This window comes from Phodopus roborovskii, unplaced genomic scaffold, assembly GCF_943737965.1.
Source record: "Phodopus roborovskii unplaced genomic scaffold, PHOROB, whole genome shotgun sequence".
Classification (NCBI taxonomy): Eukaryota; Metazoa; Chordata; class Mammalia; order Rodentia; family Cricetidae; genus Phodopus; species Phodopus roborovskii.
This window is the reverse complement of record NW_026126651.1, coordinates 9060675-9086005: the sequence shown is the minus strand read 5'-3', so window position 1 is coordinate 9086005 and position 25331 is coordinate 9060675. Positions and strand designations below refer to the sequence as shown.

The 25331-nt window shown below is 42.3% G+C and overlaps 1 protein-coding gene across 2 annotated transcripts in view; it reads left to right on the top strand.

The window, feature by feature from the left end:
* Positions 1-24165, top strand: part of Gabrg3 (gamma-aminobutyric acid type A receptor subunit gamma3) — a 462959-nt gene extending 438794 nt beyond the window's left edge. The window contains exons 7-10 of one of the 2 annotated variants that reach the window (XM_051174264.1): positions 12939-13091; positions 19333-19529; positions 19770-19829; positions 23832-24165. In XM_051174264.1, the coding sequence (XP_051030221.1) occupies positions 12939-13091; positions 19333-19529; positions 19770-19829; positions 23832-24113 (692 nt within the window). In that variant the 3' untranslated portion in view covers positions 24114-24165. The remainder of the gene's footprint in view (positions 1-12938; positions 13092-19332; positions 19530-19769; positions 19830-23831) is intronic. The other variant, XM_051174265.1, reaches the window with a different exon arrangement.
* The last annotated feature ends 1166 nt before the right edge of the window (positions 24166-25331 follow it).

Below are 25331 nucleotides of genomic sequence, written 5' to 3'. Positions count from 1 at the left end.
CTAATGCACTCAATTCGGGTCTCATGTTTTTGTACAACAGATACTTCTCATCCCAGTATAAGATTACATCTCAGCCACACTTATAAGTCACTTCAGGCTTGCATCCTGCCTACCAAAGTTTCCCACTGTAAAATTACACCTTGTCCCTTTTTATTTCCTGTTAGCATGGCCTATAATTCTCAGGGGTGGTGTTAGCTATGGTATTTCCTAAGATATCTTTTACAGGATAATGAAGCTCCTTCAAATTCCTAGTTTTTTTTTTTTTTTTTGAGGAATTTTAATTAAAAATTTTGTTTCTCTGTATCCTAAATGATCATATAATATTTCCTATTTTATAGGTTGACATGCTGAGTCATGTCTACTAATTGTTACTAATGTGTGGCCACTGTTGCAAGCCAGGGATGGGCACCCTTTCTACATTGACACATGGAGTGGAGAGACAGATGCCATTTGTCCTTACTTTGCTTGTGATTTCTGTGTCCTCATAAGTGAAGTCTGTGCTTTTCAGGAGAAATAAATCTGACTTTACTCTTAAATGTTGGAGGACTAAAACAAGGTAGAGGAAACTTCCTTGCTTCTATTTTCAGTTAAAAGGTGGAGAATGGTACTATTTCTTTGTTAGATGATGATTCTTTTTCATGAGAATGTCTGTGAGTAGAGTGTTGTTTGGGGGAGATGATTAAGTATAGGACCTTCTTTAGTAGACGTAGGTTATTGAGAAATGTTATGTTGTTTGTTTTGGGGGGCCTAGATAACCAGACTCGATATATATGTTCTCCAATGCTGGGTATTTAGCGGCAGATGTAATGATTTCATTTCTCTGATAAGCTGAGCAATTCACTATCCATTTTCACTATCCATCATCAGTTGATGGATACACAATTGAGTAGGAAAGTAATAAAAATGGATGTACAAGTGTTTCAGCAGAATGATATAGAGTCCTTTGGGTAAATGGACAAGGGGTTTTATAGGGTTTTTTTTAATATGGCAATCTGTTTCTAGGATTTTGGTTTTGTTTGTTCAGTCTGTTTGAGAAATACCTAGACTAATTTCTAGTGTGGCTACACTAGTTTATACTCTGAACAACGACGTAGAGGTGTTGTCTTTTCACCCCAGATCCGTGAAAACATGGGTTGTCACCTGTATTTTGTTTATGGTGTTTCTGGATGTAGAGAGATGGACTTTTACAGTAGGTTAATCTGCGCTTCTCATATAGCTAAGGATGCTGAACACTTTTAAACATGTTGGCTAGCCTTTTGTATTTCTTCTTTTGAGAAATTTCTGTTCGGTCCCATGTGTAGCCAATTTTTTAATTTAAACGTTCTTGGGAATTCACACATGTGTATATTATTAGCAGCATTTCCACCCTGTGCCCGCCCCTTTCTACCTCCTTCCATATTCTGTTCATTCATTCCCTCTCAAATTTATGAACCTCTTCTTCTGTAACTATGGTTGTTACCCACCTTGTCTTGCTAAATATATGAGTATGTATATGGATATGCATTCATTTAGTTTTGCTTATGTGTACATGTTTTGGGGACTGACCATTTTAGATTAAATAGCCTACCGGAGAGTTTGATGCTGGAGAAGAGAGTTTTTTCAACTATCAGAAGCTATTGAATGCATACGGCTTTTCATCTAGGACTGGAGCCTAGATGAAATTTTTCCCATAAGCAATGGCTTGGTGAGTGGTAATTTCGCCATATTGCCGTGATTTCACCTGTTGTGCCTAGATCGTGCTATCGTTCCGTAGGTGTCTTGGTCCTCTCCTGCTTGCATTCCTTCTGTCCCCTTTGCTGTGGCTTGGGCATAGAGGTTACACTGTAGAAGAACCCTTTGAGCCTGGGCAACCCAACTGTCAGTTATTGATGCATTTTGGCCGGTTGTGGATCTGTAATAATTTCCATCTGTTTCACAAAGAAGCTTTGATGAGGCGTGAGAGCTACACTTATCTGTGGGTATAAGGATACTGTTTAGCATACAGTTAGAAATTACAGGGCTTTAGGAAAACAGCTGTAGTAGGTTCTCCTCTCAGATCACCGAACCTTCCAGCCATGGGACCTTGCCAGGTTTCCAGTACAGGGAATGAATTCACTCCTACTTACCAGTCCTTGTAACCAATTAGACAGCAGTTGGTTACCTCAAGATAGAAGTTCCATGATTGCTCCCCTGGAGATAACTTGGCCATGATTGTGCTTCATGGGCTCTGCAACAGTGTAGGAAAATTGTCTGGTTTTCTCCCATGGCAGCTTGCAGAACACCAGCTGATACCGTGAGTGTTGGGTCTCAGGAAAGAGGCTTTCATGTCAAATTTCAGCTTGATTCCTTCAAGGCCCATGTCTAAAATATGTGGGTTTCACCTTCAAATTCTGGAAGGTAGCCAATAGCATTGACTATAACCTATTTTATTTGGGGACTTTGTAACCCTTGACCAAAATATATTAAGTGAGGTTTTCATGTTTGGTGCACAGGATTTTGTTAAATGGGTTGTGGCTCTTTCAGGGAGCATTATCACCCTATGTGGCATAATCCCATCTAAATATAGCTTTATCCATATATGCATGTATTTTAAAATAGGATTATCTATAACTCTACACACAAATCAAGTTCAAATGGGTCAAAGACCTCAATGTGAAACCTGAAAAGCTGAAACTTCTAGAAAAAAATCATAAACTATACAATATATAGGTTCAGAAAAGGATGCTCTGAGTAGGACTCCAATTGCTCAATTGATAAATTGGGCCTCGCCAAACTAAAAAGCTTCTCTTCAGCAATGGAAACAATCAGTCAATGGAAGAGGAAGCCACAGGCAGGGAAAGAATCCTTGCTGATAATACATCTGACACAGGATTAATATTATCCAGGATTTAAGAAAATCTCATAAAAATAAAGATTTAAAAAGCAAAAGAGAAAGTTGTTCCATATGGAGAATCAGCTATGGATCTAAACAGAAAGTTCTCAAAGGAAGAAATAAACACAGCCAGGAAATCTCTTTTAAGTAGTTCAAAGTCTTTTAACAATTAGAAAAATGCAATGTAATGGAAGTTTCGGATTTCATCTCACCCCATTCAGAATGGCTAAGACCAAGGCAACAGCTGACAGCAAGTACTGGAGAAGATGTGAAGAGAAGGAAAGCCTCCTTCACTGTTGATGGGAACCCTAACTGGTGCAGCCACTGTGCAAACCAGAATTCTCAACAAAAAGCCAGTTGACCCAGCTTTACCACTCATTGGCACTTTCCCAAAGTATTTGCTATCCCACTACAGAGATACTTGCTTAGATGTATTACTGCCACGCTGCTCACAGTAGCTAGGGAAGGGAGACAACCTAATTGTTCTATAGCTGATTAATGAAATGTGAAAAAAAAATATATGAAGAATTGTGATGGTTTTGATGGGGATTGCATTGAATCTGTGGATTGCTTTTGGAAACATTGCCATTTTTACTATGTTGATCCTACCTATCTAAGAGCATGGAGAGATCTTTCCAGTTTCTGGTATCTTCTTTAATTTCTTTCTTTAAAGAGTCAAAGTTCTTATTATGTAGGTCTTTCACTTGCTTGTTTAGCGTTACCCCTAGGTGTTTTTTGTTGTTTGTGGCTATTGTAAAGGGTGATGTTTCTCTGATTTCTTTCTCAGCCCCTTTATCTTCTATACATAAAAGGGATAATAATTTTTTTAGTTAATCTTGTATCCTGCCACTCTACTGAAAGTGTTTATCAGCTTTAGGAGTTCCCTGGTAAGAGTCTTTCTTGTCACTTACGTAAACTGTCATATCATCTGTAAATAGTGATAGTTTGACCTCTTCCTTTCCAGTCTGTATCCCCTTGATCTCCTCTTGTTTTCTTATTGCTCTAGCTAGAACATCAAAAACAATATCAAAGGAATATGGAGAGAGTGGACAACCTTGTCTTGTTTCTGATTTTAGAGGAGTCTCATTGAGTGTCTCTCCATTTAGTTTTATGTTTGCTGTTGGTTTAATGTTTATTGTTCTTATTATGTGGTTGATTTTACAGAAGGTTCCATGTGGAGCTGAGAAGGTATATCCTTTTGTGTTTGGATGGAGTGTTCTATAAGTGTCTGTTAAACCCAATTGAGGCATAACTTCTATTAGTTCTTTTGTTTCTTTGTTAAGTTTCTGTCTGGTGGTCCTGTCTAGTGGTGAGAGTGGGGTGTTGAAGTCTCCCACTATGAGTATGTGAGGTTTTATGTGAGATTTGAGTTTTAGTAATGTTTCTCTTACAAACATGGGTGTCTTTGTATTTGGGGCATAGAGGATTAGAATTGAGACTTTTTCCTGATGGATTTTTCCTGTGAAGAATATTAAATGACCTTCATCTCTTTTGATTGATTTTAGTTTGAAGTCTAATTTGTTAGATATTAGTTTAGCTACACCAGCTTGTTTCTTGGGTCCATTTTATTGGAAGATCTTTTACCAACCCTCTACTCTGAGGGAGCATCTGCCTTTGAGGTTGAGGTTTGTTTCTTGTATGCAGCATAAGAATGGATTCTCTTTTCGTATCCATTCTGTTAGCCTGCATCTTTTTATAGGTGAGTTAAGACCATTAACATGGACATTAAGGACCATGATTGTTAATTCTTGTTTGTTTTGGATTTGTTGGTGGTGGTATTATCACAAGATTTACCCTTCTTTTTCTTTCAGCTTCTAGTAGAGTGTGATTATATATTGCCTATGATTTTGTGAGTGCAGTTAACTTCCTTGGGTTGGAGTTTTCATTCTAGAACTTTCTTCATGGCTGGATTTGTGGATATATATTATATAAATCTATTGTTTTGATGGAATATCTTGTTTTCTCCATCTATAGTGACTGAGAGTTTTGCTGGGTATAGTAGTCTGGGCTGGCATCCATGGTCTCTTAGTGTTTGAAGAACACCTGTCCAGAACATTCTGGATTTCAGAGTTTCCATAGAGAAGTCAGGTGTAATTTGGATAGGTCTGCCTTTGTATGTTATCTGTCCTTTTTCCTTCGCTGCCCTGAATAGTCTTTCTTTATTCTGTATGTTAGGTGTTTTGATTATTATGTGTCCAGGGGTCTTTTTTCTTTGGTCCAGTTCTATTTGATGATTGGTATGCTTCTTGTACTTTCATGGGCATGTCCTTCTTCAGATTGCGAAAGTTTTCTTCAATGATTTTGTTGAATATGTTTTCTGCACCTTTGAGCTGGGCTTCTTCACCTTCTTCTGTGCCTATTCTTCTTAGGTTTGGCCTTTTCATGGTGTCCCACATTTCCTGGATTTTTGTGTCAAGGATTTTCTTTGGTCGATGAATCTATTTCCTCTAGTCTATCTTCCGTGCCTGAGAGTCTCTCTTCCATCTCTTGTATTCTGTTGGTTATGCTTGCGTCTTGATCATTTACCCAGCTTTTCTATTTCAAACATTCCCTTATTTTGTGTTTTCTTTATTGTCTCTGTTTCAGTTTCAGGTCATGAACTGTTTCAATGGTTTCCTTCATCTGTTCATCCCCAGATGTTGTTGTTGTTTTGTTTGGTGTTTGTTTGTTTGTTGTTTTCCTTGCTTTCTTCAAGAGACTTGTTGATTTCTTGCTTTTGTTTGTTTGTTTGGTTGGTTGATTGGTTTTTTCTTTCATTTCTTTAAGGGATTTTCTGATATCCTCTCTGAGGGCCTCTATCATTTTTCTGAAGTTGTTTTTAAAGTTATTTATTCCCTTCTGCTTCATCTGTGTTGGGATGTCCAGGTGTTGCTGGCGTAGAATTCCTAGACTCTGCTGGTGTCATATGTCTTTCTGTTGTTGGATGTGTTCTTATACTGTCGTCTTCCCATCTCTTCTTAAAGTGGGTACAGGTGGTGGCTCTCCCTCTCCTGGTTCAAGGCTCTATCCTCTCTCTCTTTCTCTCACAGAGGATGCAGGGGAAAGACAGAAATGGCAGTTGATGCTGGATACGTTGTTCTGCCTTCAGGTCCCTCTGGGGAATTTAGTAGCAGGAAGGGTCTGGTGCCTGCATTCAGGAGACTTGAAGAGGGGGAAGTGGGCAGCTGGAGGTATTCCCCTCTCTGCTGGAGAGAGAGGGGCAAGACAGTAATGGTGGCCAATGCTGAGTGCTTTGTTCTGCCTCCAGGTCCCTTTGGTTGATTTGGTGGCAGGAAGGTTCTGGCAGCCACAGGTCAGGGGACTAGACAAGGGGGACCTGGGGCCTGGGGGAGTCCCTGGCACTCACCACCCTAGAGGAGAATGGAGGGGCAGGGCAGGAACAGAGGCCCCAATGCTGGGTGCTTTGTTCTGCATCCGGGGGGGGGGATGCAGTGACAGGAGGCAGGGTATAAAGTCCTCCATTAAGGTTGATGATCTATTTGTAGTTGAGTATTGTGTACAGTGACAGAAAAAGTTCCACTTTCATTTGTTTATGCATGTTTAAATCCATGTTTCCTGTCACCATTTATTGAAGACTCTTATCTTTTCTCCAGTATGTATTGCTGACATCTTTGTCAAAACTCATGTAACTGAAGCCGCATAGACTTATATCCGGGTCTTCAACTGTGTTCTACTGATTTCTGTGTCTGATTCTGTGATAGTGTCACGTGGATCCTATACTATGTCTCTATTCTATAATTTGAAGTCAGGCGTGATGATAACTCTCACAGAATTATTTTTGATCAATGCTGTTTTTGTTTTTCTTGGTGTTCTATTCTTCTGCTACAAGAACAACTGTCTTACTAAGATTTGAAATTGGATCTGACACTTGTGTGGGCTGTGGGTTGATGGCTTCTGCTGATCTCTTTGCACCAGGGCCCATGGCTTACTTTCTATGAAAGGTGTCTCCCCTCTTCTCCCAACAGTGAGCAGCATGGCTGTAGCTCTGTGTTCAGCTTTGCTTACTTCCTTTTAGTTCACTGCCTAGCTCACTCTCCAGACTTTAAAATGATCCTCAATCATCATTTTTGTGACTTCCCACCCACCCACCCAAGTTATTTGCCTCTTTTGGATAAAGCCTATGTTCTTTGAAGCCTCTCCTTTACTGGGTCACAGAGATCACCTTCAAGTCGGTCTTTTTCCTGGAAGTTTCTATTTTGTAATTTTAAATGATGCTGACTTGTCATTGTTATTGCTAATATCACCCAGGCATTGTCATATTTTTCCACTTATTTGTTCTCCTAACAACTTAGAGTTTCTGAAATTTCTCACTGCATTTATACATTTCTCCCCTCTTTCCATATTATTTGGAATCAAATGCTTAATCTCTGTGGATCAGAATTGTGGAGTCTCGTGCTTTCCTGGGGGGAATCTGTGTCCTTGTCGTCAGTAACGCTTCCGTTTATTCCTACCGTAGTCCACGCTCTGAAGACTGCTGTCTAGAATATTTTATTGGCATTGTATTCATCCCTTGCTTTTTGAACTTTTAGCTGAATTGTGTCTTTTTATCTGAAGTGTCTTTCATATCTTATATCGTCCAGTTTTTAATTCATTTTTTTCTGTGTTTAGACCATTAGTATGTAAACTGAATATTGATAGAATTGAATAAAACATACTGTCCTAGTTTTTGTACTCCATTAGCCTCTGTTTTCTCTCTGTTTTAAAATTAAATGAAGCAGCTTTTTGCTTCCGTTGTGTCTTTTTCATTGATGTACAATTTATAATGATTCTAAAATAGCTGAGCAATTATTCTAGGACTTATGATACATATTGACCTTCTGAGTTGATTTCCAGATTTCATTTTGCTAATGTGAGCCTGCTATAAAAGCCCGAGAACAGCACACTCCCAACATCTTCCCTGAAGCTCTTGGAGAGTTGCTACCCTTCCCTGTACTCTGTCTTGTTCTGTCACCATAAAATGTAGAGCCATCGTTTTGCCTTGGCTCTTTTAAATAAGTAAATTCATAGAATGGATAGTGTCATTTATTGGATTTATAACACTTTTTTTCCTATTTCTAACACACTTTCCCTTGCAAATGTCGAAACAAATCTGATACTTTATCTTTAATTTGTGTCACTTGCCGATTTTTTTCATGAGCAAATCAAACACTGAGGAATTCCCTCAGATTGTGTGTATCTCGGGCTTTCGGGCTTTCTTCGCCTTTAGGAAGGTATCCTCCCTGAAGTTCGTTTGGGGATTTTTGTTTTGTTTTGTTTTGATTTCAAATTGCCGAAGAGTTCCTTTCCCCGTCTCCTCCCTTTCTGTGGTGGTTCACATTACATCAACCCCACAGTCTTGTGCATTGGAACACTTGGTCCCTAAGTGCTGATGCTGTTTGGGAGGGCTTGGGATGTGTGGCCCTTGTCGGAGGTGGTATGGAATCAGGGGAAGGCTTGACCCATTTCTAGCTTACTCTCTCTGTGTTGAGCTCGTGACTTCAGATGGGCGCTACCTTGTTGGAGCCCATTCCCTATGGTGGGATGCCATGTTCAATCTTACTGCATGGGAGAGGGGCTTAGTCCTGCCGCAACTTAATGTGCCAGACTTTGTTGGCTCCTCATGGGAGCCCTTGCCATGGGCCTGGGGGTAAGGTGAGGGGGAGGGCGGGAGAACTGTGGTTTGAATGTAAAATTAAATTTAAAAAAAAAAAGGAAATTAATTTAAAAAAGAAAAAAACCAACAGAAAAGATGGGCACTACCAACTCCTGGAGCTATGCTTTCATTCTGTCTTCATAGGCCCTAACTGTCGGAACCATGAGCCCAAATGAACCCTTTTTTTCTTCTGTAAGACCCCTTTGGCTGTGGTGTTTGACCGGAGTAATAGAAACATAACCAATATACTTGTGCAATTTCGGAAGTAACTCTACTAAAAGCCTGTCTACTAAAAGTCACAACATTGCGCCACCACCTGAATCTCACAGGTTTCAATGTGCCTGTGTGTGTTTCGTTGCTACTGTTGCTTTGTGTATTTTGTAATTGTCCTGCCTGGTATTGGGTGGTTTTGGATTCCTCAAGTAATTTCACTCTATCTCTCTATGTCTTTTGGAAATCTAGGTTTATCAGACTCTTGCTCCCTTTCCCATGGTACCTTTTCATTCTGTTCAGACTTTCAGACTCAAATTACACTTTTTGTTTCAGAGCGAATAATTCATATCCACCTGCTTAGTGGTTCTCTCTTTGGCTGTGGTCAGCCGGTGTGTTGATTCCTCTCTCTTACTGTATGGATCCTTGTATTTCTTTCACTTTTTGATAGTTTCGTAAAAATTTTCAGACCTGTTTTTATCTTTTATGCCATCTGCTTTCGCCATGGAAATGTTTACTGTGTGATGTGATCATTTTAATTATCTTTTCCCACACCTAGTTCTGGCCCAACTGAGTGATTTGGCTCTTCAGACTGCTATTGATTTGTTGTATGTACTATAATTTCATTTGTAAGCTAGACATGTTTTATACTAAAGCAGATCCTGAGAAAAGCACATCGAATACTTGGAAATGAACGGCCTTCATTGTGGGAGCGTTTTTAGCACCTTCAGTCAAAAGTTGGGCAAGAGGCTGAATAGATGACTCAGCAGTGGAGACTCATTATGCTCTTACAGAGGATCTAACTTCAGTTCCCAACACCCATGTCAAGCAGCTTACAACTGCCTTTACCCACTTACACATATGCACGGCCCTTGACAGTGTTTGCTATGCTGGGTGTTTTAGCAGGGAAGAAGTGAGCAATTATCTGATGCTTTAGCTAAGATCCAGACTCAGGGAGGATTAGTGGTCTTGAAATCATTCCCACTCCTCTTCTAGATGTAGTGAAGCCCTTGCCAGGTATTTTCAGTTCTGCGATCAGAGTGTTCTGTCTGTTCCAGATGCCTTACCCACAGCCTATAATTGTGGGGGGTTTCCACCTCTGGCTTAGTGAATGGCTTTTGCTGTCCTTGCTCCTATATGTTGAAATGTGTCCCATGGGACATGTTGCGGGGTACAGGCATAGATTTTCTTGCTCTCTCGCAGTACCCCATGGGATGGCTCTTTTCAAATTTTCACAGTCTTTCTTTGGAAAATATGGTAGTTGTCTTGAGAGAGAAAAAAAAATTAAGGGAGGATAGAAAAGGATGACTGTGGCCACAAAGGGGCTTCAAACTTTTATGGCACCTCGAAGCTAGCATTAGGCAAATTAGATGCAAATTTATGCTGCATATACTTACTGGATAATAACATGTTTGGTTGTATTTTTTTTTTTTTCCAGATAAGCAGTGCTTAGAGACAGCTTTTTGCCACCAGTTTCTATCTTCATAATTTAGGTTAGTTGTTTGTCCTGAAAACATTAATCTTCAATGGATTCAAAAAAAAGTGGTTAATGTACAATAACTATATATAGACAAGTAAATAGTTTGTTTCAATTGGTTGCTCCAATAGGTTGGTAAAGACTAGGTTACATCACCTGATGACCCACTTCATTCATTATTCCAGCATGTTCTTTATTCAGACAGATGAATCATGCAGGATTGGTCTGTAAAATCTCTGAATTTTGAAAAACCTTTAATAAAGAGATTGCATCTCTTTGTATTGGGGTGCTACAGTTTTAAACACTGGGCATTTTATGTAGAGCAGTTTTCAGGCTCACAGAAAAATTGTGCAGATAAGACAGGATTCTCTGGCACCTCACACACAGTTTCCTCATTCCTATAAATGACTGTAGCACATTTGAAAGCCAGATGAGCTCATGTTGAGTCAGCATTATTAAGTAAACACCATAATGACCAGGATTCCTCATTTTCCTCCAGTCTCCCTTTTAGCAATGACAGATATCATGCCACGTTTAGTGATCAAATCTCCTTAGGCTTTAAGGGCTGTGAAAGTCTGTCTGAATCTATTTGGTTTTAGTAAACTTGCCAGGTTGAAGGATCCTGTTTTGTTGTTGTTGTTATTTGTTTTCTGAGACAGGGCTTCTCTGTGTAGCTTTGGAGCCATCCTGGAACTCACTCTGTGGAACAGGTTGGCCTTGAACTCAAAGAGATTCCCCTGCCTCTTCCTCCCAAGTGCTGGAATTAAAGGCATATGCCACCAATGCCTGGGAGTCCTCGGAGGACCTTATGATGGTTACACTTCTGACAGTCAAACAGTGCATGCTGAGAGCTTCCTCAGATCCTACCCCCCCCCCCCATCTAGAACCAACTTCAGGAACTCGGTGACCAACTTCAGCCTGTCTGCTGCCCTTAGGAACATCACATTCTTGCTTTTCCTCATTACACCTCCACACATTTTCTTTGTATACGAGAGCCTTGTTGACCTCCATCCTCTGATACCTTCTGCATCTTCCTGTGACGATCTCATCTTCTGCATCTTTCTGGATGCCCTCGGCCCTTAAGATTTTGGGGCAGTGGCCACCCCTGTAATCTCATTTCTCTTTTGAAACCACCATTATGGTGATGTTCAGTGTATGTATTGCATATACCTATGTCTTGTTTTTCTCTTCCTTTTTTTATTTAAATTAGAAACAAGCTTTTTCTTTCTGTCTTTTTTTTGTTTACATGTCAATCTCAGTTCCTTCTCCCTCCCCTCCTTCCCTGCCCCCCACTAATTCTCTATCCCATTCCCTTTCTGCTCTCCAGGGAGGGTGAGGTCTTCCATGGGGGAATCTTCAGAGTCTGTCATATCATTTGGGGGAGGGCCTAGGCCTTCCCTCGTGTGTCTAGGCTGAGAGAGTATCCATCTATGTGGAATGGGCTACCAACGTCCATTCGTACACTAGGGATGAATACTGATCCATTACCAGAGGCCCCATAGACTGCCCAGGCCTCCTAACTAACACCACAGCCAGGGGGTCTGGGTCAGTCCTATGCTGGTTCCCCAGCTGTTAGTCTGGAGTCCATGAGCTCCCCCTTATTCAGGTCAGCTGATTCTGTGGGTTTCTCCAGCCTGGTCTTGACCCCTTTGCTCACCACTCCTCCCTCTCTGCAACTGGATTCCAGGTGTTTCTTTTTCTTGTTTTTAACATAAAAGTATAAGTCCCCAGTTCTTCAGACTTTGGAGCTGAAGCCAGAATTCCACACTATTTTATGTAACATCATTCCATGCTCTTGACCCTTCATCCAGCTGGGAACAAGTACAGGACTGTTTTGTCTGGTAGAAATGTAGATGTTCTAAACATAGTCTAAACATAAATGTCTTCAACTTAAACATGTAAGTAAATGGTTGTATCTGAAGAGAAAAGATCTCACTGGTATTTAAACGTTAAAATTTATTTTAAAAGATAATTCAGTAATAGCTACCTAGTAATCCAAATAATTATTGTAAAGTTTTTTTTTCTAGAATTTAATTTCAATGTAATCATATTAGCTAATTAACTTTTTACATGGTTGGCATACTTAAAATTTCCCATGTTTTACTTGTTGTAATAACTATCACTTTAAGGTTAAACATGGCTTTGAGATTTTAATAAAGTTGTAGCCTGCTTCTCTTTTAAGATATTCAATGCTTTCTCTTTGTTTTAAATGACTGTGAAGACAGGATGATGGAGACATGGGTAGGGATGTACACTTCACATGGAGAAACGTGTCTTCTTGCAATGGCACAGTGAGGCACAACCAGCATTTACCATGTGCCACTCTCTCAAAGTAACAGAATGATTATGAGAGAGAGAGAGAGAGAGAGAGAGAGAGAGAAGTTTACTTTCTGCTGTTATTAAACACCCCCCCCCCCAAAAAAAAAAAAAGCCTTAGAATGACCTACATCTGTTTGAGGGCTAAAGTTTCTTGTGGCTCTTATAATTTTGCAGTGTAGAGATGGCCTCTGGCAACAATCCCTTATCAAATTACCTGCCACAAAGTAGATGTGCATTCCCGCCCCCTTTACACTGCACAGTGGACTGTTTACAAAGACGCAGGCATGACCCAGCTCCACGGCACCAGCATTCCATGCTTTTTCCAATCGGTTTGCAGTACTTGGCATCTTCATTCAAGTAATTTAGCTTGAAAATTCAATTATAAATCAGATCCCAACACTGCTTTAACCCACGCGTGTCATCTCGATTTGGGGGCTCTCTTCCTACAGGTGATTATGTTGTCATGACTATCTACTTTGAACTCAGTAGAAGAATGGGATACTTCACTATCCAGACATATATTCCCTGCATACTGACTGTGGTTCTGTCCTGGGTGTCATTTTGGATCAAAAAAGATGCAACACCAGCAAGAACAACATTAGGTAAGTTGAAAAAAAAAATTCATTCACCATTTTGTGTGATTTTAGTACAGAAATATTCACAAATACCTTCAATTAAAGAGAATTCAAATATAATTAATTTAAGAACTATGTGAATCAGACTTAAAATGTTTCTCGTTATCAAAGGTAGGTCTCTCTCCTCTCTCTGTCTCTCTCTTTTAATAAGTTTTTTTTTCCCCATCAGAGTATGTATCAAAAGAATAGGCACATTTCTTCCTTGGAGGCTTCAAATACTTAATATTTACAACATTTACTTGTTAGAATGTATAAATTATCCAAATCCTCATTAGTGCTTCACTATTAGAGAAGTGTCTTGTTTCTATTGTGTCTTAGAATGGGCTCTATATAAGAATTACAAGCTGTGGTGCATTAGCTAAAGAGCCAGGGGCGATGGTGAATGGAGCATGATCTCCCCGCCCAACCAAGTGAACTTTAATTTAGGCTCATGGCATGGGGGATAAAGCCCTGTTATGTAGCTGCACTGATCCTCACAAGATGCCTAGCCATCAGAATTCTTGGTTACAATGGTAACGGTGCTGTATAGTGGAAAGCATCCTCGGTGTCTATCGAGGATAGATTGCCCTCGGCTGTCACAGAGTAACATCTTTTTGTTCAGTGGACTGATGATTTATTTTGGCCACAGGATACAATCTGATCCAATTCAGAGTCTTAGCGCACATGCTCCTCACTGCCCCTCCTCCCTGTCTCTGAAGTAGACTCCCAAGTTGGCTTTCACAGCCGTCTCAGTGCCCGCACAAACTCCAACGCCTGCTTCAGGTCTCAGATACACTCTACTTCTCAGTTTGTCTCGGAGGGTTTTGGAAATTCAGATCCCAAGGTTCACACCATGATCAAGGAGCGCTCAGGCTAAGAGCGCATGGAAAGCCCAAGCATGCGCGTCTGCCATTTTTTTCCCCCTAATTTCAGAATGTTCCTGTTGAAAATAACAGGATAAAGCATATACACCTTCTTAGGACATTAAACTACTTTTTGAGACTCTACTACATGACAACTTCTGTTACGGTCCATGTCTGATTGAAAGTACGAAACTGACTGATTCAAAGATTCTGCTAGGCCCTGCTCCTCACCTTGGCAGCTCAGCAGACCAGACCCTGTTGGCAGGGGTTGAGTGATCCAGCCCCAAGTGTGTGAGTGTAGGAGAGCTGGCCCCGTTACTGTTTTGTCATGTGGCATCATGGGAGAAGAGGAGCTGCCCCCCCGGGGGCCCTGGCTCCTCAACACCTGCCCAGATGAGGGACCTGGCCCTATCAGCTGCAGCACTCAGGAGAGCTGGTCCCGCACCTCATCTGGGCATCCCAGTAGAGCCTGTTGACCGCTGGGTGAGCGTAGCCCCGAGGACATGAGCATGGGAATCTGGGCCCACCCCTCACCCCCCCACCCTCAACCCCCCCACACACACACACACAGACACCTCAGCTGGCTGCGGCAATAGGAGAGCCAGCCCTGATAGGAGAGCTGTTCCTGTCTTTATTTACCAGCTGCAGCCCTGCACTTCTCCTGGGCAACACAGTAGAGCTGGCCCTGGTGGTGCAGGTGTGAGTGAGCTGGAGCTTGAAAACAGGAGAGCTGATTCCATCCCTTGCTCCTTGCTGCTTGACGGGAACGGGCTGGGGCAATGCTGGAGGGAGAGCTCACCCTGGTGGTGGGGATGGGGGACAGCTGGTGGGCTGACCAAACCTCTAACCAGAATCAGTGCTAAGAGTGGGTGGAGCACATGAAGGGGCGGGTCCTGCAGATTCAGAGCTTCCGGGTCTCCACCACATGCAGGGGAACGACAGGGTGTCCAAGAGGAGTCCCAGTGAGGGCCCGGTGTCAGTAGGGTAGCAGAGGCCGAGGCCTCCAACTAGACCAATGACCCTTTGCCGTGGACACTTGCAAGTAAAGACCTATGGACAAATGGGTTTACTGCTTCAGCTTCCGCGACAAGGGTTTTCTTTTTCTTTCTTTCTTTTTTTTTCTCTCCTTTCTTCTTTGCTCTTAAGTTTTACATGTTTTCTTTTTGGGGAGAAAGTTGCAAGGGTAGAGAGTGGATACAAAGAAATGGGGAGGGAGTGGGATTGAGATGCATGGTGTGAAAGACACAAAGAATAAATAAAACGAAAAAGGGTTTAAAGTGAAAAAAGCTAAGATCCTGCAAGGTGAGGAATCTGAGGTCTGCTCTATTGGGCGTTTTAATGCTATATAATATATGCTTCCTCTGTGTACATCTATATCACGATAGCATTATAGAGGACACGTTAGGTAGATTCTTAATAGTTTTGAAGTTAAATGCTTAATTTGCTATGGCCTAAATCAACCCTAACTTTTAAACACTAAGACCTGCCCGCATTTGTTCTATATTATTCCGAAGGACCAAGAGGCATTTCTGTTTATGATAAATAGCCACTAACATTTACTTGTAAACGTTTGTAAGGCGCCAACGTACCTCACCAGAATTTAAGATTGGAAAGGTTACAAAATCTGAACTAGTCGTGGAATATTAATATGAGCTAACTAATATGTTTGTGGGTTTGTTAAATTAACAATGTAAAACATCAAAATCCCAACGCAGTAGACCTGTTCTACAGAGGGAAACACCAACTTCCCATAGAGCACAGATTACCACAGGACCAATGTTGTGTCTTCTGTTCCCAACAATCTTCAGCCAGTTCTGTCTCCTTTCACTGAAGAGAAGATTGTGTTGGCAAGTTCCCCAAAGCACCTATATTTTTAAAAATATATATATTTCTATTAAAATTATGTGCACATATGTGTGTATATGTGTAGATATGTGCAGGTGTCCAAAGAAGTAAGAAAAGGGGTATTAGATCATCTTGGGCTACAATAGATTGACTGTGTCTCAAAAGGAAGAAGCATGAACTCAAATGTGTGGCTTATCACTTACATCCATGTATGAAAGCCATGGGATTGTCATCCTTGAAATGTTAAAATCAGAAGGTTTTGTCCATTCAAACCATATGACCATAGGAAATACACTTCCAAAATCTTGCTGTACTAAAGATACTTTGAATGAGATGAAAATTGAGAAACTTGTTCCTGAAGACCTGAAACTACAAGGAAAAAAAAAATACTCAATTAGACTAATGAAAACAAATATGAAACCAGATCTGTAAGAAAAAATGGAAGTTAATAGAAATAGCAATTATGTAACAATTAACACAAAAGCATTGGTTCCTCGGCCAAAGCCTTGAGGTGCAGGCCTATAATTCCCATTGTAGCAGGAAACTTGTAACTTCAAGGCTCGTCTGGGCTACAGATGTGTTAAGGGGAAGTCTAGGCAATTTAGTGAGTAGCTGAAAGCTTATATCCTGATGGGTAATCGAGAGGCAGAGAAGGCTAACTGGGGATAGCATGGGCTTTTGAAACCTCAAAGTCTTCCTCTAGTGACATATCTCTTCCAGCAAGGCCACACCTCCTAACCCTTCCCAAGCAGTTCCACCAACTGGGAACCAAGTATGCAAACATATAGGCTATTGGGACCATTCTTATTCAAACCATCACAACTAATATACACAAATAAAAGCATAAAACCCACCAAAAGGATAGGGCACGCGCACACACACACACACACACACACACACACACACACACACACACGCACACACGTATATGACATATTAAATATATAGAATGTATATACAGATAGCCGTACTCTCCATGTACTGTGGCTTGCATCTGAAATGCTGCCTGTGAACCATGATTTGGCTGTCCTCTCTCTGTTGCTACTGCCATGGAGAGGTCTGACTGATGCAAGTAGTTTGCCAGAATTGGGCCTCTGAAGCCTACACCCAGTTCTAATCCTAGCCTCATTCTCTGCTGCATGAGGAACTCTACAGCATCCTTCCTGTTGGGATTCCAATGCAAAAACACCCCAACAGGGTCTAACATCCAGATTGATAGTTCTATTTTGGGAGGCTGAAAAACTTTTGGGCAGATATTTTGGGGGTAAGCCTGGCTTAGCCTAGCCTCTCAGAGATTCCTGCTTCCTCATCTGCTAAGACGTGAACGGACCATGTAACAAGTTCCCACCCCATGAGCCTAGCCCTGGCTGCCATATCACTTAGGCCATGTTGAATTAATACTCCTTGTACCATGAACCGAAAAGAGATCTTCCTTCCCTTACATTGCATGTGCCAGATATTTAATCACGGTGTCAAGAAAACCAACTGACGAGTTATATCTCTGCTTTGATGGTAGGAAGCTCTGCAGCTAATAAATCTGGCACGTCTCCACGCAATAACAGTTAGCATTACATGGAACACATTTAGATAGTAAAGTCAAAAGTGTGAAATTTCTATAAGAAAACCTACAAATCTAATATTAGATTACATTAAAAATTCTCAAAAAAAAAAAAAAACAAAAACAAAAACAGAAAGGTTTTAATGAAGAAAATATTTGGGACACAAAATATACTTAAACAAATAAGCACTTCATGTTACTGGTCAATATATACCACCATGAAAATTTACCAATTACATATATTAAAGGTATCTCCTATGATGTAAATGTCTTCCCATTTATCTTTGGTAAAATTGTATGGGGCGAGGAGAAATTCTGACTATATGTAAGAGTCTTTGTCTTAATGGTTTATCATTATGACAACTCTTAATTATTGTGGAATAATGATTTTCCTCACAGAAGCTAATTCCCCAGATATCCGAAATGCAACCACAAGTCACAGAGCATACCATAAATCATGTCAGTTCGGGGGTGGCAGAGCTGTTAGTATCATCTGATCAAAATTCTGAAATACCAGCAAGATCACGCCTTGATGAACACACTTGGGGTAAAAGAAAACAGAAGCCCAGTCAACGAGGCCGCACTATGCAGTGGAGAGCCAGGCAGAGTTATAGGAAAGGAAATAACTCACAAAATTGAGCATGCCAGGGAAGAGATCTGTGGAGAGGAAACAGACTGAGAAAATACAAACACATTGACCCCAGGGCTTGTGAATTACTGAGAAATAAAGTCTAAATATTTCTGCAGTAGATGTCCCAGAAGAAGCCCATGAGGCTGAAAATGTACTCGAAGAAACAGTGGCTGAACATTACTCCAGTTTTTTTCAAAAAGCAGACAAATGTGCATATTCGTGAAGCTAAGTAATTTCCAAACAAGATAAATCCAGAGAATTGCATGACAAGACAGATTATAACCGAACTCAAAAATGGAAAAAAAAAAAATCCTTGAAAGTAATAGAGAAAAAAAAAGACAGAATCTTTCCCACAGGGCATCACGGGCTGAATGACAGTGGGTTCTTGTTGAAGCCGTAGAGGGTAGAAGGAAACAGACTCTCAACCTGAATTCTACAGCCATTCAGGATCTAACGCAGCCTGGAAGAAGCCTTAGTGTTTAAAGGAAGCGTTTAGGACAGTTACATTATAACCACAGGAGGGGGAAAAGAAAACATAAGGTGTCTTACGTTTTGTTGAAAGGGGGGTAAATCCTGTGTGCACGCTAGTTGAATGACCCCTTGACATGCTATACATGCACTCAAAGACATCACGGGGACTGTAGGTGCCTTAAAATTTCAAAACAACAACAAAATAAACAAACAAACAAACAAACAAACAAACCATCAAGTAGGAACAAATGGTTGAGGCAAATTAAAGGACGGCAGAAAGGAAATTAAGACGCAAGAAGGCAAACTGAGCAAATGAAACACAAAATGAAAGCATGATCGTGTGTTCTAAGTATTAATAGCTATGTGTGGTGGGAACTACCAAAACGGGAATTTACAGAGAGTGGGCAGAAAGCATGAAGGAGGAGACATGGAGTGCGAAACGGCACGGGACAAACAGGAAGGGTTGAGGCTCTTTATCTACAACCATTTCAAGGTTGATGGCCAGACAGTGACTTGTTCAAATCGACCTTATGTGTGCTACCCCATGTAAGATTGTGCCGCATCCCCATAACCCATCAGGGGAAAACAGACTGAATGTGTGTTTCCATCCGCTCCTTGCACACCGTAGCATTGCTTGCTCTCTTCCTCACCGCAGCTGACCGGGTGCTGCTCCCCCACCGCCAAGTGTCGTGGAGCAGCTGCCACCCACATTACCACTTGCCTGGGACGACAGCAGCCCTCGGAGTCAATGTCCCCAACCTCCTTGTCTCTTTACTTGCATCGCGTTTGGCCCTTAGGTGCGGTGGTGCGCCGTCATCTCACTAGCTGGCAACTGTCCCCCCACCCCCCACCCCCCTGCAGGCATCACCACAGTGCTAACCATGACCACGCTCAGCACCATTGCCAGGAAGTCCCTGCCTCGGGTGTCCTACGTCACCGCCATGGACCTCTTTGTGACTGTGTGCTTCCTGTTCGTCTTTGCTGCGCTGATGGAGTACGCCACCCTCAACTACTACTCGAGCTGTCGAAAGCCAGCCGTCAGGAAGAAGAAGACGTCGGTGAGTGGCTGGGATAGCCAAGGCTTCTCAGAAAGGCAGTGTGGGGTAAATGAGTCCTGAAATGCTGTTCTTAAGGCCTTAGAAAACGAGATAAAATTATGGATGATGGGCAAGAAGATTGCTTCTCCAGCGGCAGCGACTGCCGTTGACAGGGTTAGGAGTGAGCTTCCTTTCAGGGCTGCAGAGTTCCAAGGCCGCTTCCCAACTCCGCTTCCCTCTTCTTTCTTTCTTTTCCTGCAGTTATTACATCCAGATTCCACAAGATGGATTCCTGATCGAATAAGCCTACAAGCACCTTCTGTATGTACAGATTTACCATTGCCAATATTTCTGGGAACTCTGTCTAAGCTAAGCTTGCAACGAGAAGTTGTGTTCCTCGTAAATGTGTGCACTGGATTCAAATGAGTGCTGCATTAGATCAATTAAAAACGTGTTTTATTGCCATAAACAACCACATTAGGACACTTGCACAGTGGGAAAAACATCCCAACTCTTCTACGTGGGGGCCCTGATGCAGCATGCATGCTTCTGGCTAGACTATAGACATCTGAGTTCTACTTATTCCTGCGCACTAAGAAACTAAATGACATTTGCTGAGCCATCTGTCCAACCCAAACTTCTTTTATATTTTAAGTAGCAATCTTCCAAGTCTTTATGTTAATTGTTGTTACATTTTATAGACCATCTCAAATGCTTATAGTTCCATATTGAATGTGTGGAGGAATGTGTGCCTTTGGTTTGTAATGTGATGTTTATTCTAACATGAACTGTTTTGTTTTGTTTTTTCTTTTCTTTTTTTTCTTCCTCCCTGCCATGGTTTCTATCCTGAATACCTTGTTTGCATGTCCTTCTTGCCTCACAAATAACAAGTCCTCACTTCCTTTTGAGCACTTCTGAATGTCTAAATATCAACTCATTTCATGCTCACAGCAAGTGAAACCGAGCTTAGTGAAATCAACCCCAATAGTTGCTATTAAGAAGGAAACATTCGGGAATTCTCATTTTAAATCATTGATCTACGTAACACTTTGGTCATGTGCCATGTTTGAATGGAGTCATGACTTTCATTCCTTGATTTATACCCACTCACTGATTACACTGAATGTTCTCTGCCACCTGAACATCATGGCTGGCTCCTAACGTTTAACCATGCCTTGCATTTTGTGCATCTGAGCCATTTTTTTAATGAGGAAAAAAAAATGACATACTCTTTACTCTACTAATACATATCATGGGGCTTTTGTCAGGAGTAGTAAGTAGGCAAGCATCTTATCATCCCTGAGAAGCCAGCAGCAAATGCTTCCCACGAGCGTTAGATAAAGCCATAGAGAGGCGAGGTGCATGGTGACAGCACCTCAGAACTAATAGCCCGAGGCCCCATGACTTGTTTTCACACACAGACAGATGATGCCTGAATGTTGAGGGAAAATATCGATGTCTTCAGTGTAGAAATGATTCTGCCGTAAGAAAGGGGGAAATCTTTTAACTCAGAGAAAAGAGGAAAATCTCCCCCTGAAGAGAAAACTGTGGACAAAGGGAAAGGTTAATGATCTAGAAGTTGGAAAGATAACAAAAGGTGCTACAAGAGATGATAAGAAGGCACACTAAGGCTGACAGTCAACTGCATACCGCTCACGCAGCCACTGAGGGCCATGGGGGAGGAGAGCATTTACCCACTGGACTCTTACTTTATTTTATTCCCAGAAATAAAAAAAAAAACCCAAATGAGAAGTCTCCAAGGGATAAGGACAGAACCAGGAACGTGTCCTGGTGGACACAAGTTGCCCACAATGCCCTCGCTTTCCCAAACTTGTGAAATGCAAGGTTCATACTCTTCACAGTACTCTGGAAAGCTGCGTTCAACAGAGGACATAGGCCCATGTCTTATGCGTGATGAAAGAGGGGGGATTCACACCCTGGCTGGCATGGAGAGGAACCCTTGCTAAATGTCTTCTGGGTAAAGTCTAAATCCTTGAGAAAGATGAGCAGGGCACAGAGAGATGTGCTTGCACAGCACGCGATACGGCCACACAGGGCTTGTCACATCCTAAGTCCTCGCTCAGTGCACCAAGTGGAACTCATTCCACACTGCAAAGCTACCACAGCCCTGCAGCTGTGCTGACAATGGCACAGAGTTTGTACTGGCCTTCAGGAACCCAGATCTTCACTGCCCTAAACTTTGAAAAAAAAATAGAGACCTCTCATGTCCCACGAACCCCTCTGCGATGCTTTTCCCGTAATCCCCGAAGTCAGCATCTCTAGTGATTTATCTCCATCCCTGGAGACAATTCTGTGCCTAGCCTGGCTCAGTGTCTTCCCTCAGGGCCCACTGTCTCCTCTGCCCACAGCCTGCATTCATACCATTACTGGAGGACTATATGATACATAGGGTTGAAGACCTGAGTGGATGAAGGCCTGTCTGAGAAATGCCAAAGCACACATGTAAGAAAATGTCTAATAGAGTTCTTGTCTAATAAAGATAGATTTTTTTCCCCAAAGGGAGCTTGTCAGAAAGGCATTTATTTCTCAGATACACTGAATAATTGACAGGGACAACTCCGGTGGTTTTGATTCACACCTCAGAGTGGTGAGGCTGGATGGCGCATGTTCTCACTGGAGCAGGGCACAGCAAGCCTTCCACTCTGCTTATGCTCCAGAGCTGTGGATGCTGTTAACCAGTGGTGCCCCCAGTGAACACAGGGTGCAAAGCATGCTGCCTACGGCTGGACTCTCCCCAACATACATGGACACACATGTTTCCCATATGCAAGGCTCACTCTCGAGGCTTCATGGAAGAACTCTGACTACTCAAGACTTCTGTCCATTTGTCCCATTTCTAGCATTGCATAGCCATGAATCTAGGCATCCGAAGGAAATGCCAAAAACACAAATAAATGTGACCGCTTGGGTAAGGAACATTTCTAAGGTCTCCCTCCGACAAGGCCGAGTCCATTCTGTGTGGCACGGCACAAACGTGTCCAGACGAGCCAGCTCAGAAATGGGCCACAAAGCTGGCCACAGTGAACTGAGGGAGGGAGGCCAGCCTGGGGTATACACTAGCCCAGGCTAGTCTTCTTAATGTTTGAGATTATAATGTAATTACATGATTTTCCCTTCCCCCTTCCAAGTTCTCCCCATGTACCCTTCTTTTCCCGTTTCAAATTCTTGGTCCCTTCTGTCACTAATTGTTGTTACAACATATATGCACACACACACACACACACACACACACCAAATTAGGGTTATCGTGCCATGCTAGTCTTACTTGCGGTTCATAGGCATTGGAGCTGTGTAGAACCGATGGTTGCTTTGCTCCTTTGAAAGCGCAACTGGTGCCTTTTGGTGTCATGAAAGCTGGTCCACAGGGAGGAGCTTTGAGCTAGTTCCAGTTCAGGAGATTCTGGGCCCTGAGTAGGAAGTACACTGTATCTCCAGCAGGGTCTTCAGATTGGCCTCCCATTCCTTATGGGTAACAAAACATAATAGCAATATGTTGTATAGTTGGGTAGTCTCTTAAACCACCTGATCAACCACGCAAAAGAGGGCTTCTCATGTCTGATATTAGGTGGACCAGTCTATTTTCAAGATGGATAAAACCTTCCAGTTACCTTCCACCGTTTTGTCAGACTTAACAGTACCTTTCCCTAACAGAGCTCAGTGAAGAGTGTGATTAATAGCTCTTGAGAGGTTGACAGCTGTCTGACAACCTGGGAGTTCCACTGGAAGCCTCTTCTCAAGCTGGATAATTCCTCTCCGTTCTGAAAGATCATCAAGTCTTTAACTTCCCCCTTTCCTCCCACGTTGACTTTTCCGAGGCAGGGGGACAGTTTGGGAATAGAGTACTCCAGCCACATGTGCTCGAGCTCTCGAGCTGGATTACATGCAGTCACAGCACAGTCTCACCATTATGAGTGCAGAACACCGTTACTATTTGCTAGGCAGAATAGGTGCCGTGCTTATCTTCCCATGCTCCACGCTCTAATATCCACGTGCTTTCAGTGTAAGGCGCAAGTCCATGATTGGCTACACGGTAACGGAATTGAGACTTGAAATTGAAATGGCTAACACATTTTGAAAATTTCTGGCTCTCCCACCCCCCCCAAACTGCAGCATGGTTTTCCTTGTTCACTGAGCTGCAATGGTGCAAAGAACAGGTTGTGCCCAGTGCTATGCAATGTGGAGTTGGCATGGCCTGCATCCCTCTGGTTTAGAAGGGGACGTAAGATGTACCTGTTGCTCGATGCATCTCGGGCTGCTCTTAACCTGCATTTCACGATCGCTGTGCTATTCTTACGCCTGCAGAACTATTCCCTCCTGGACATGAGGCCTCCACCACCAGTGATGATCACGTTAAACAATTCCATGTACTGGCAGGAGTTTGAGGACACCTGTGTCTATGAGTGTCTGGATGGCAAAGACTGCCAGAGCTTCTTCTGCTGCTATGAGGAATGCAAGTCGGGCTCGTGGAGGAGAGGGCGCATCCACATCGACGTCTCAGAGCTGGACTCATACTCCCGCGTCTTCTTCCCAACGTCCTTCCTGCTGTTCAACCTGGTCTATTGGGTTGGATACCTGTATCTTTAAGTGCTGCTCTGAAGGATGACTGGAGTACTTGATCTATGTTTTCCCTTCCCCCATCCCCAGACAAGTAGTAGTGATCAACCAAAACATAGCAGGGTAGGACACTACTCAAGTTTTGTTATGTTACCTTTCAGCAGCATGGGAAGTACCGGGAAAATATTCCTTATAAATACTCCACTCACACACACTCATATGTGCGTACACACACACACACACACACACACACACACAGAGCAATTGCATTTTAAAGTGATATTCTTGCTAACCCTCTCTTCGACCTATAGTTTGATATTTATGAATGGCCTTGGATACTAGAGACTGCCAGTTGCCAACGCAAAGACGCCCGTAAAACACACAAACAGATGTGCAGAGGTTCTCTCAAGCTCCCACCCTCATGTATCTTTCCCATGTGCCCCTTGGTACCAGTGCCTGTGTGTACAGAGCCCCCCTTAGCGGAGGTGCACTGTGCTGACCTCACTCTGAGATCCAGCTTGAACGGCAGTCAGCTCCGGTCCACGCTGTGAGGTCTGTCTGCTCAGGCGCTGCCGTACTCAGCTAGCGTCCCTCCTCCTGGCACCCATTCTTCCTGCCTGGGAGGGGCTGTCCTGTATCAGCCACAGGTTTCCATCTGTGGAAAAGGGAAAACGTGACTTTTAAAACTTGTTGCTGACACCACCATAACTGTTGTTTGTCTCTAAATCTCACAAAGTAGTAGCTTTATGACGTCAGCTGAATTTGTACACTCATCGTTGCTGCCAGAAGAGCTGTGTTTGACAGGACCAGGTCTCAGTCTCGGATGGGGAATGTAGCCTGTTTTATTGTTAGGGGTTCAGTAACCATCTTCATCCTGCAAAGACATATGCCATGGATGGGCCTTTGCTTTGAGAATGTGTTCCAGAGTGTGAAATAAGGTAGAACATCAACATTCAAGCCAAACCAACTTTAGATGCAAAAAAAAAAAAAAAAAAAAAATGGGTAATGGTTATCTTCAATTATGTGTTTTGATGAGCCAAAATTATTTTATACTTTGAAATATGGTTATATAGCAAAATCCCAAAGAACATCCCCCCAGAAAAAAACAAAAAACAATTTTGATATTTTTATAACACAAGACAAATTTGCTTCTTGATATTAGTTCTTTGCTATGAACAGATGCTCCTGTGCACTTCGGGTCCACGACCTTGTTGAGGTGTCCCTCTCTTGGAGACACACAGACCTTTG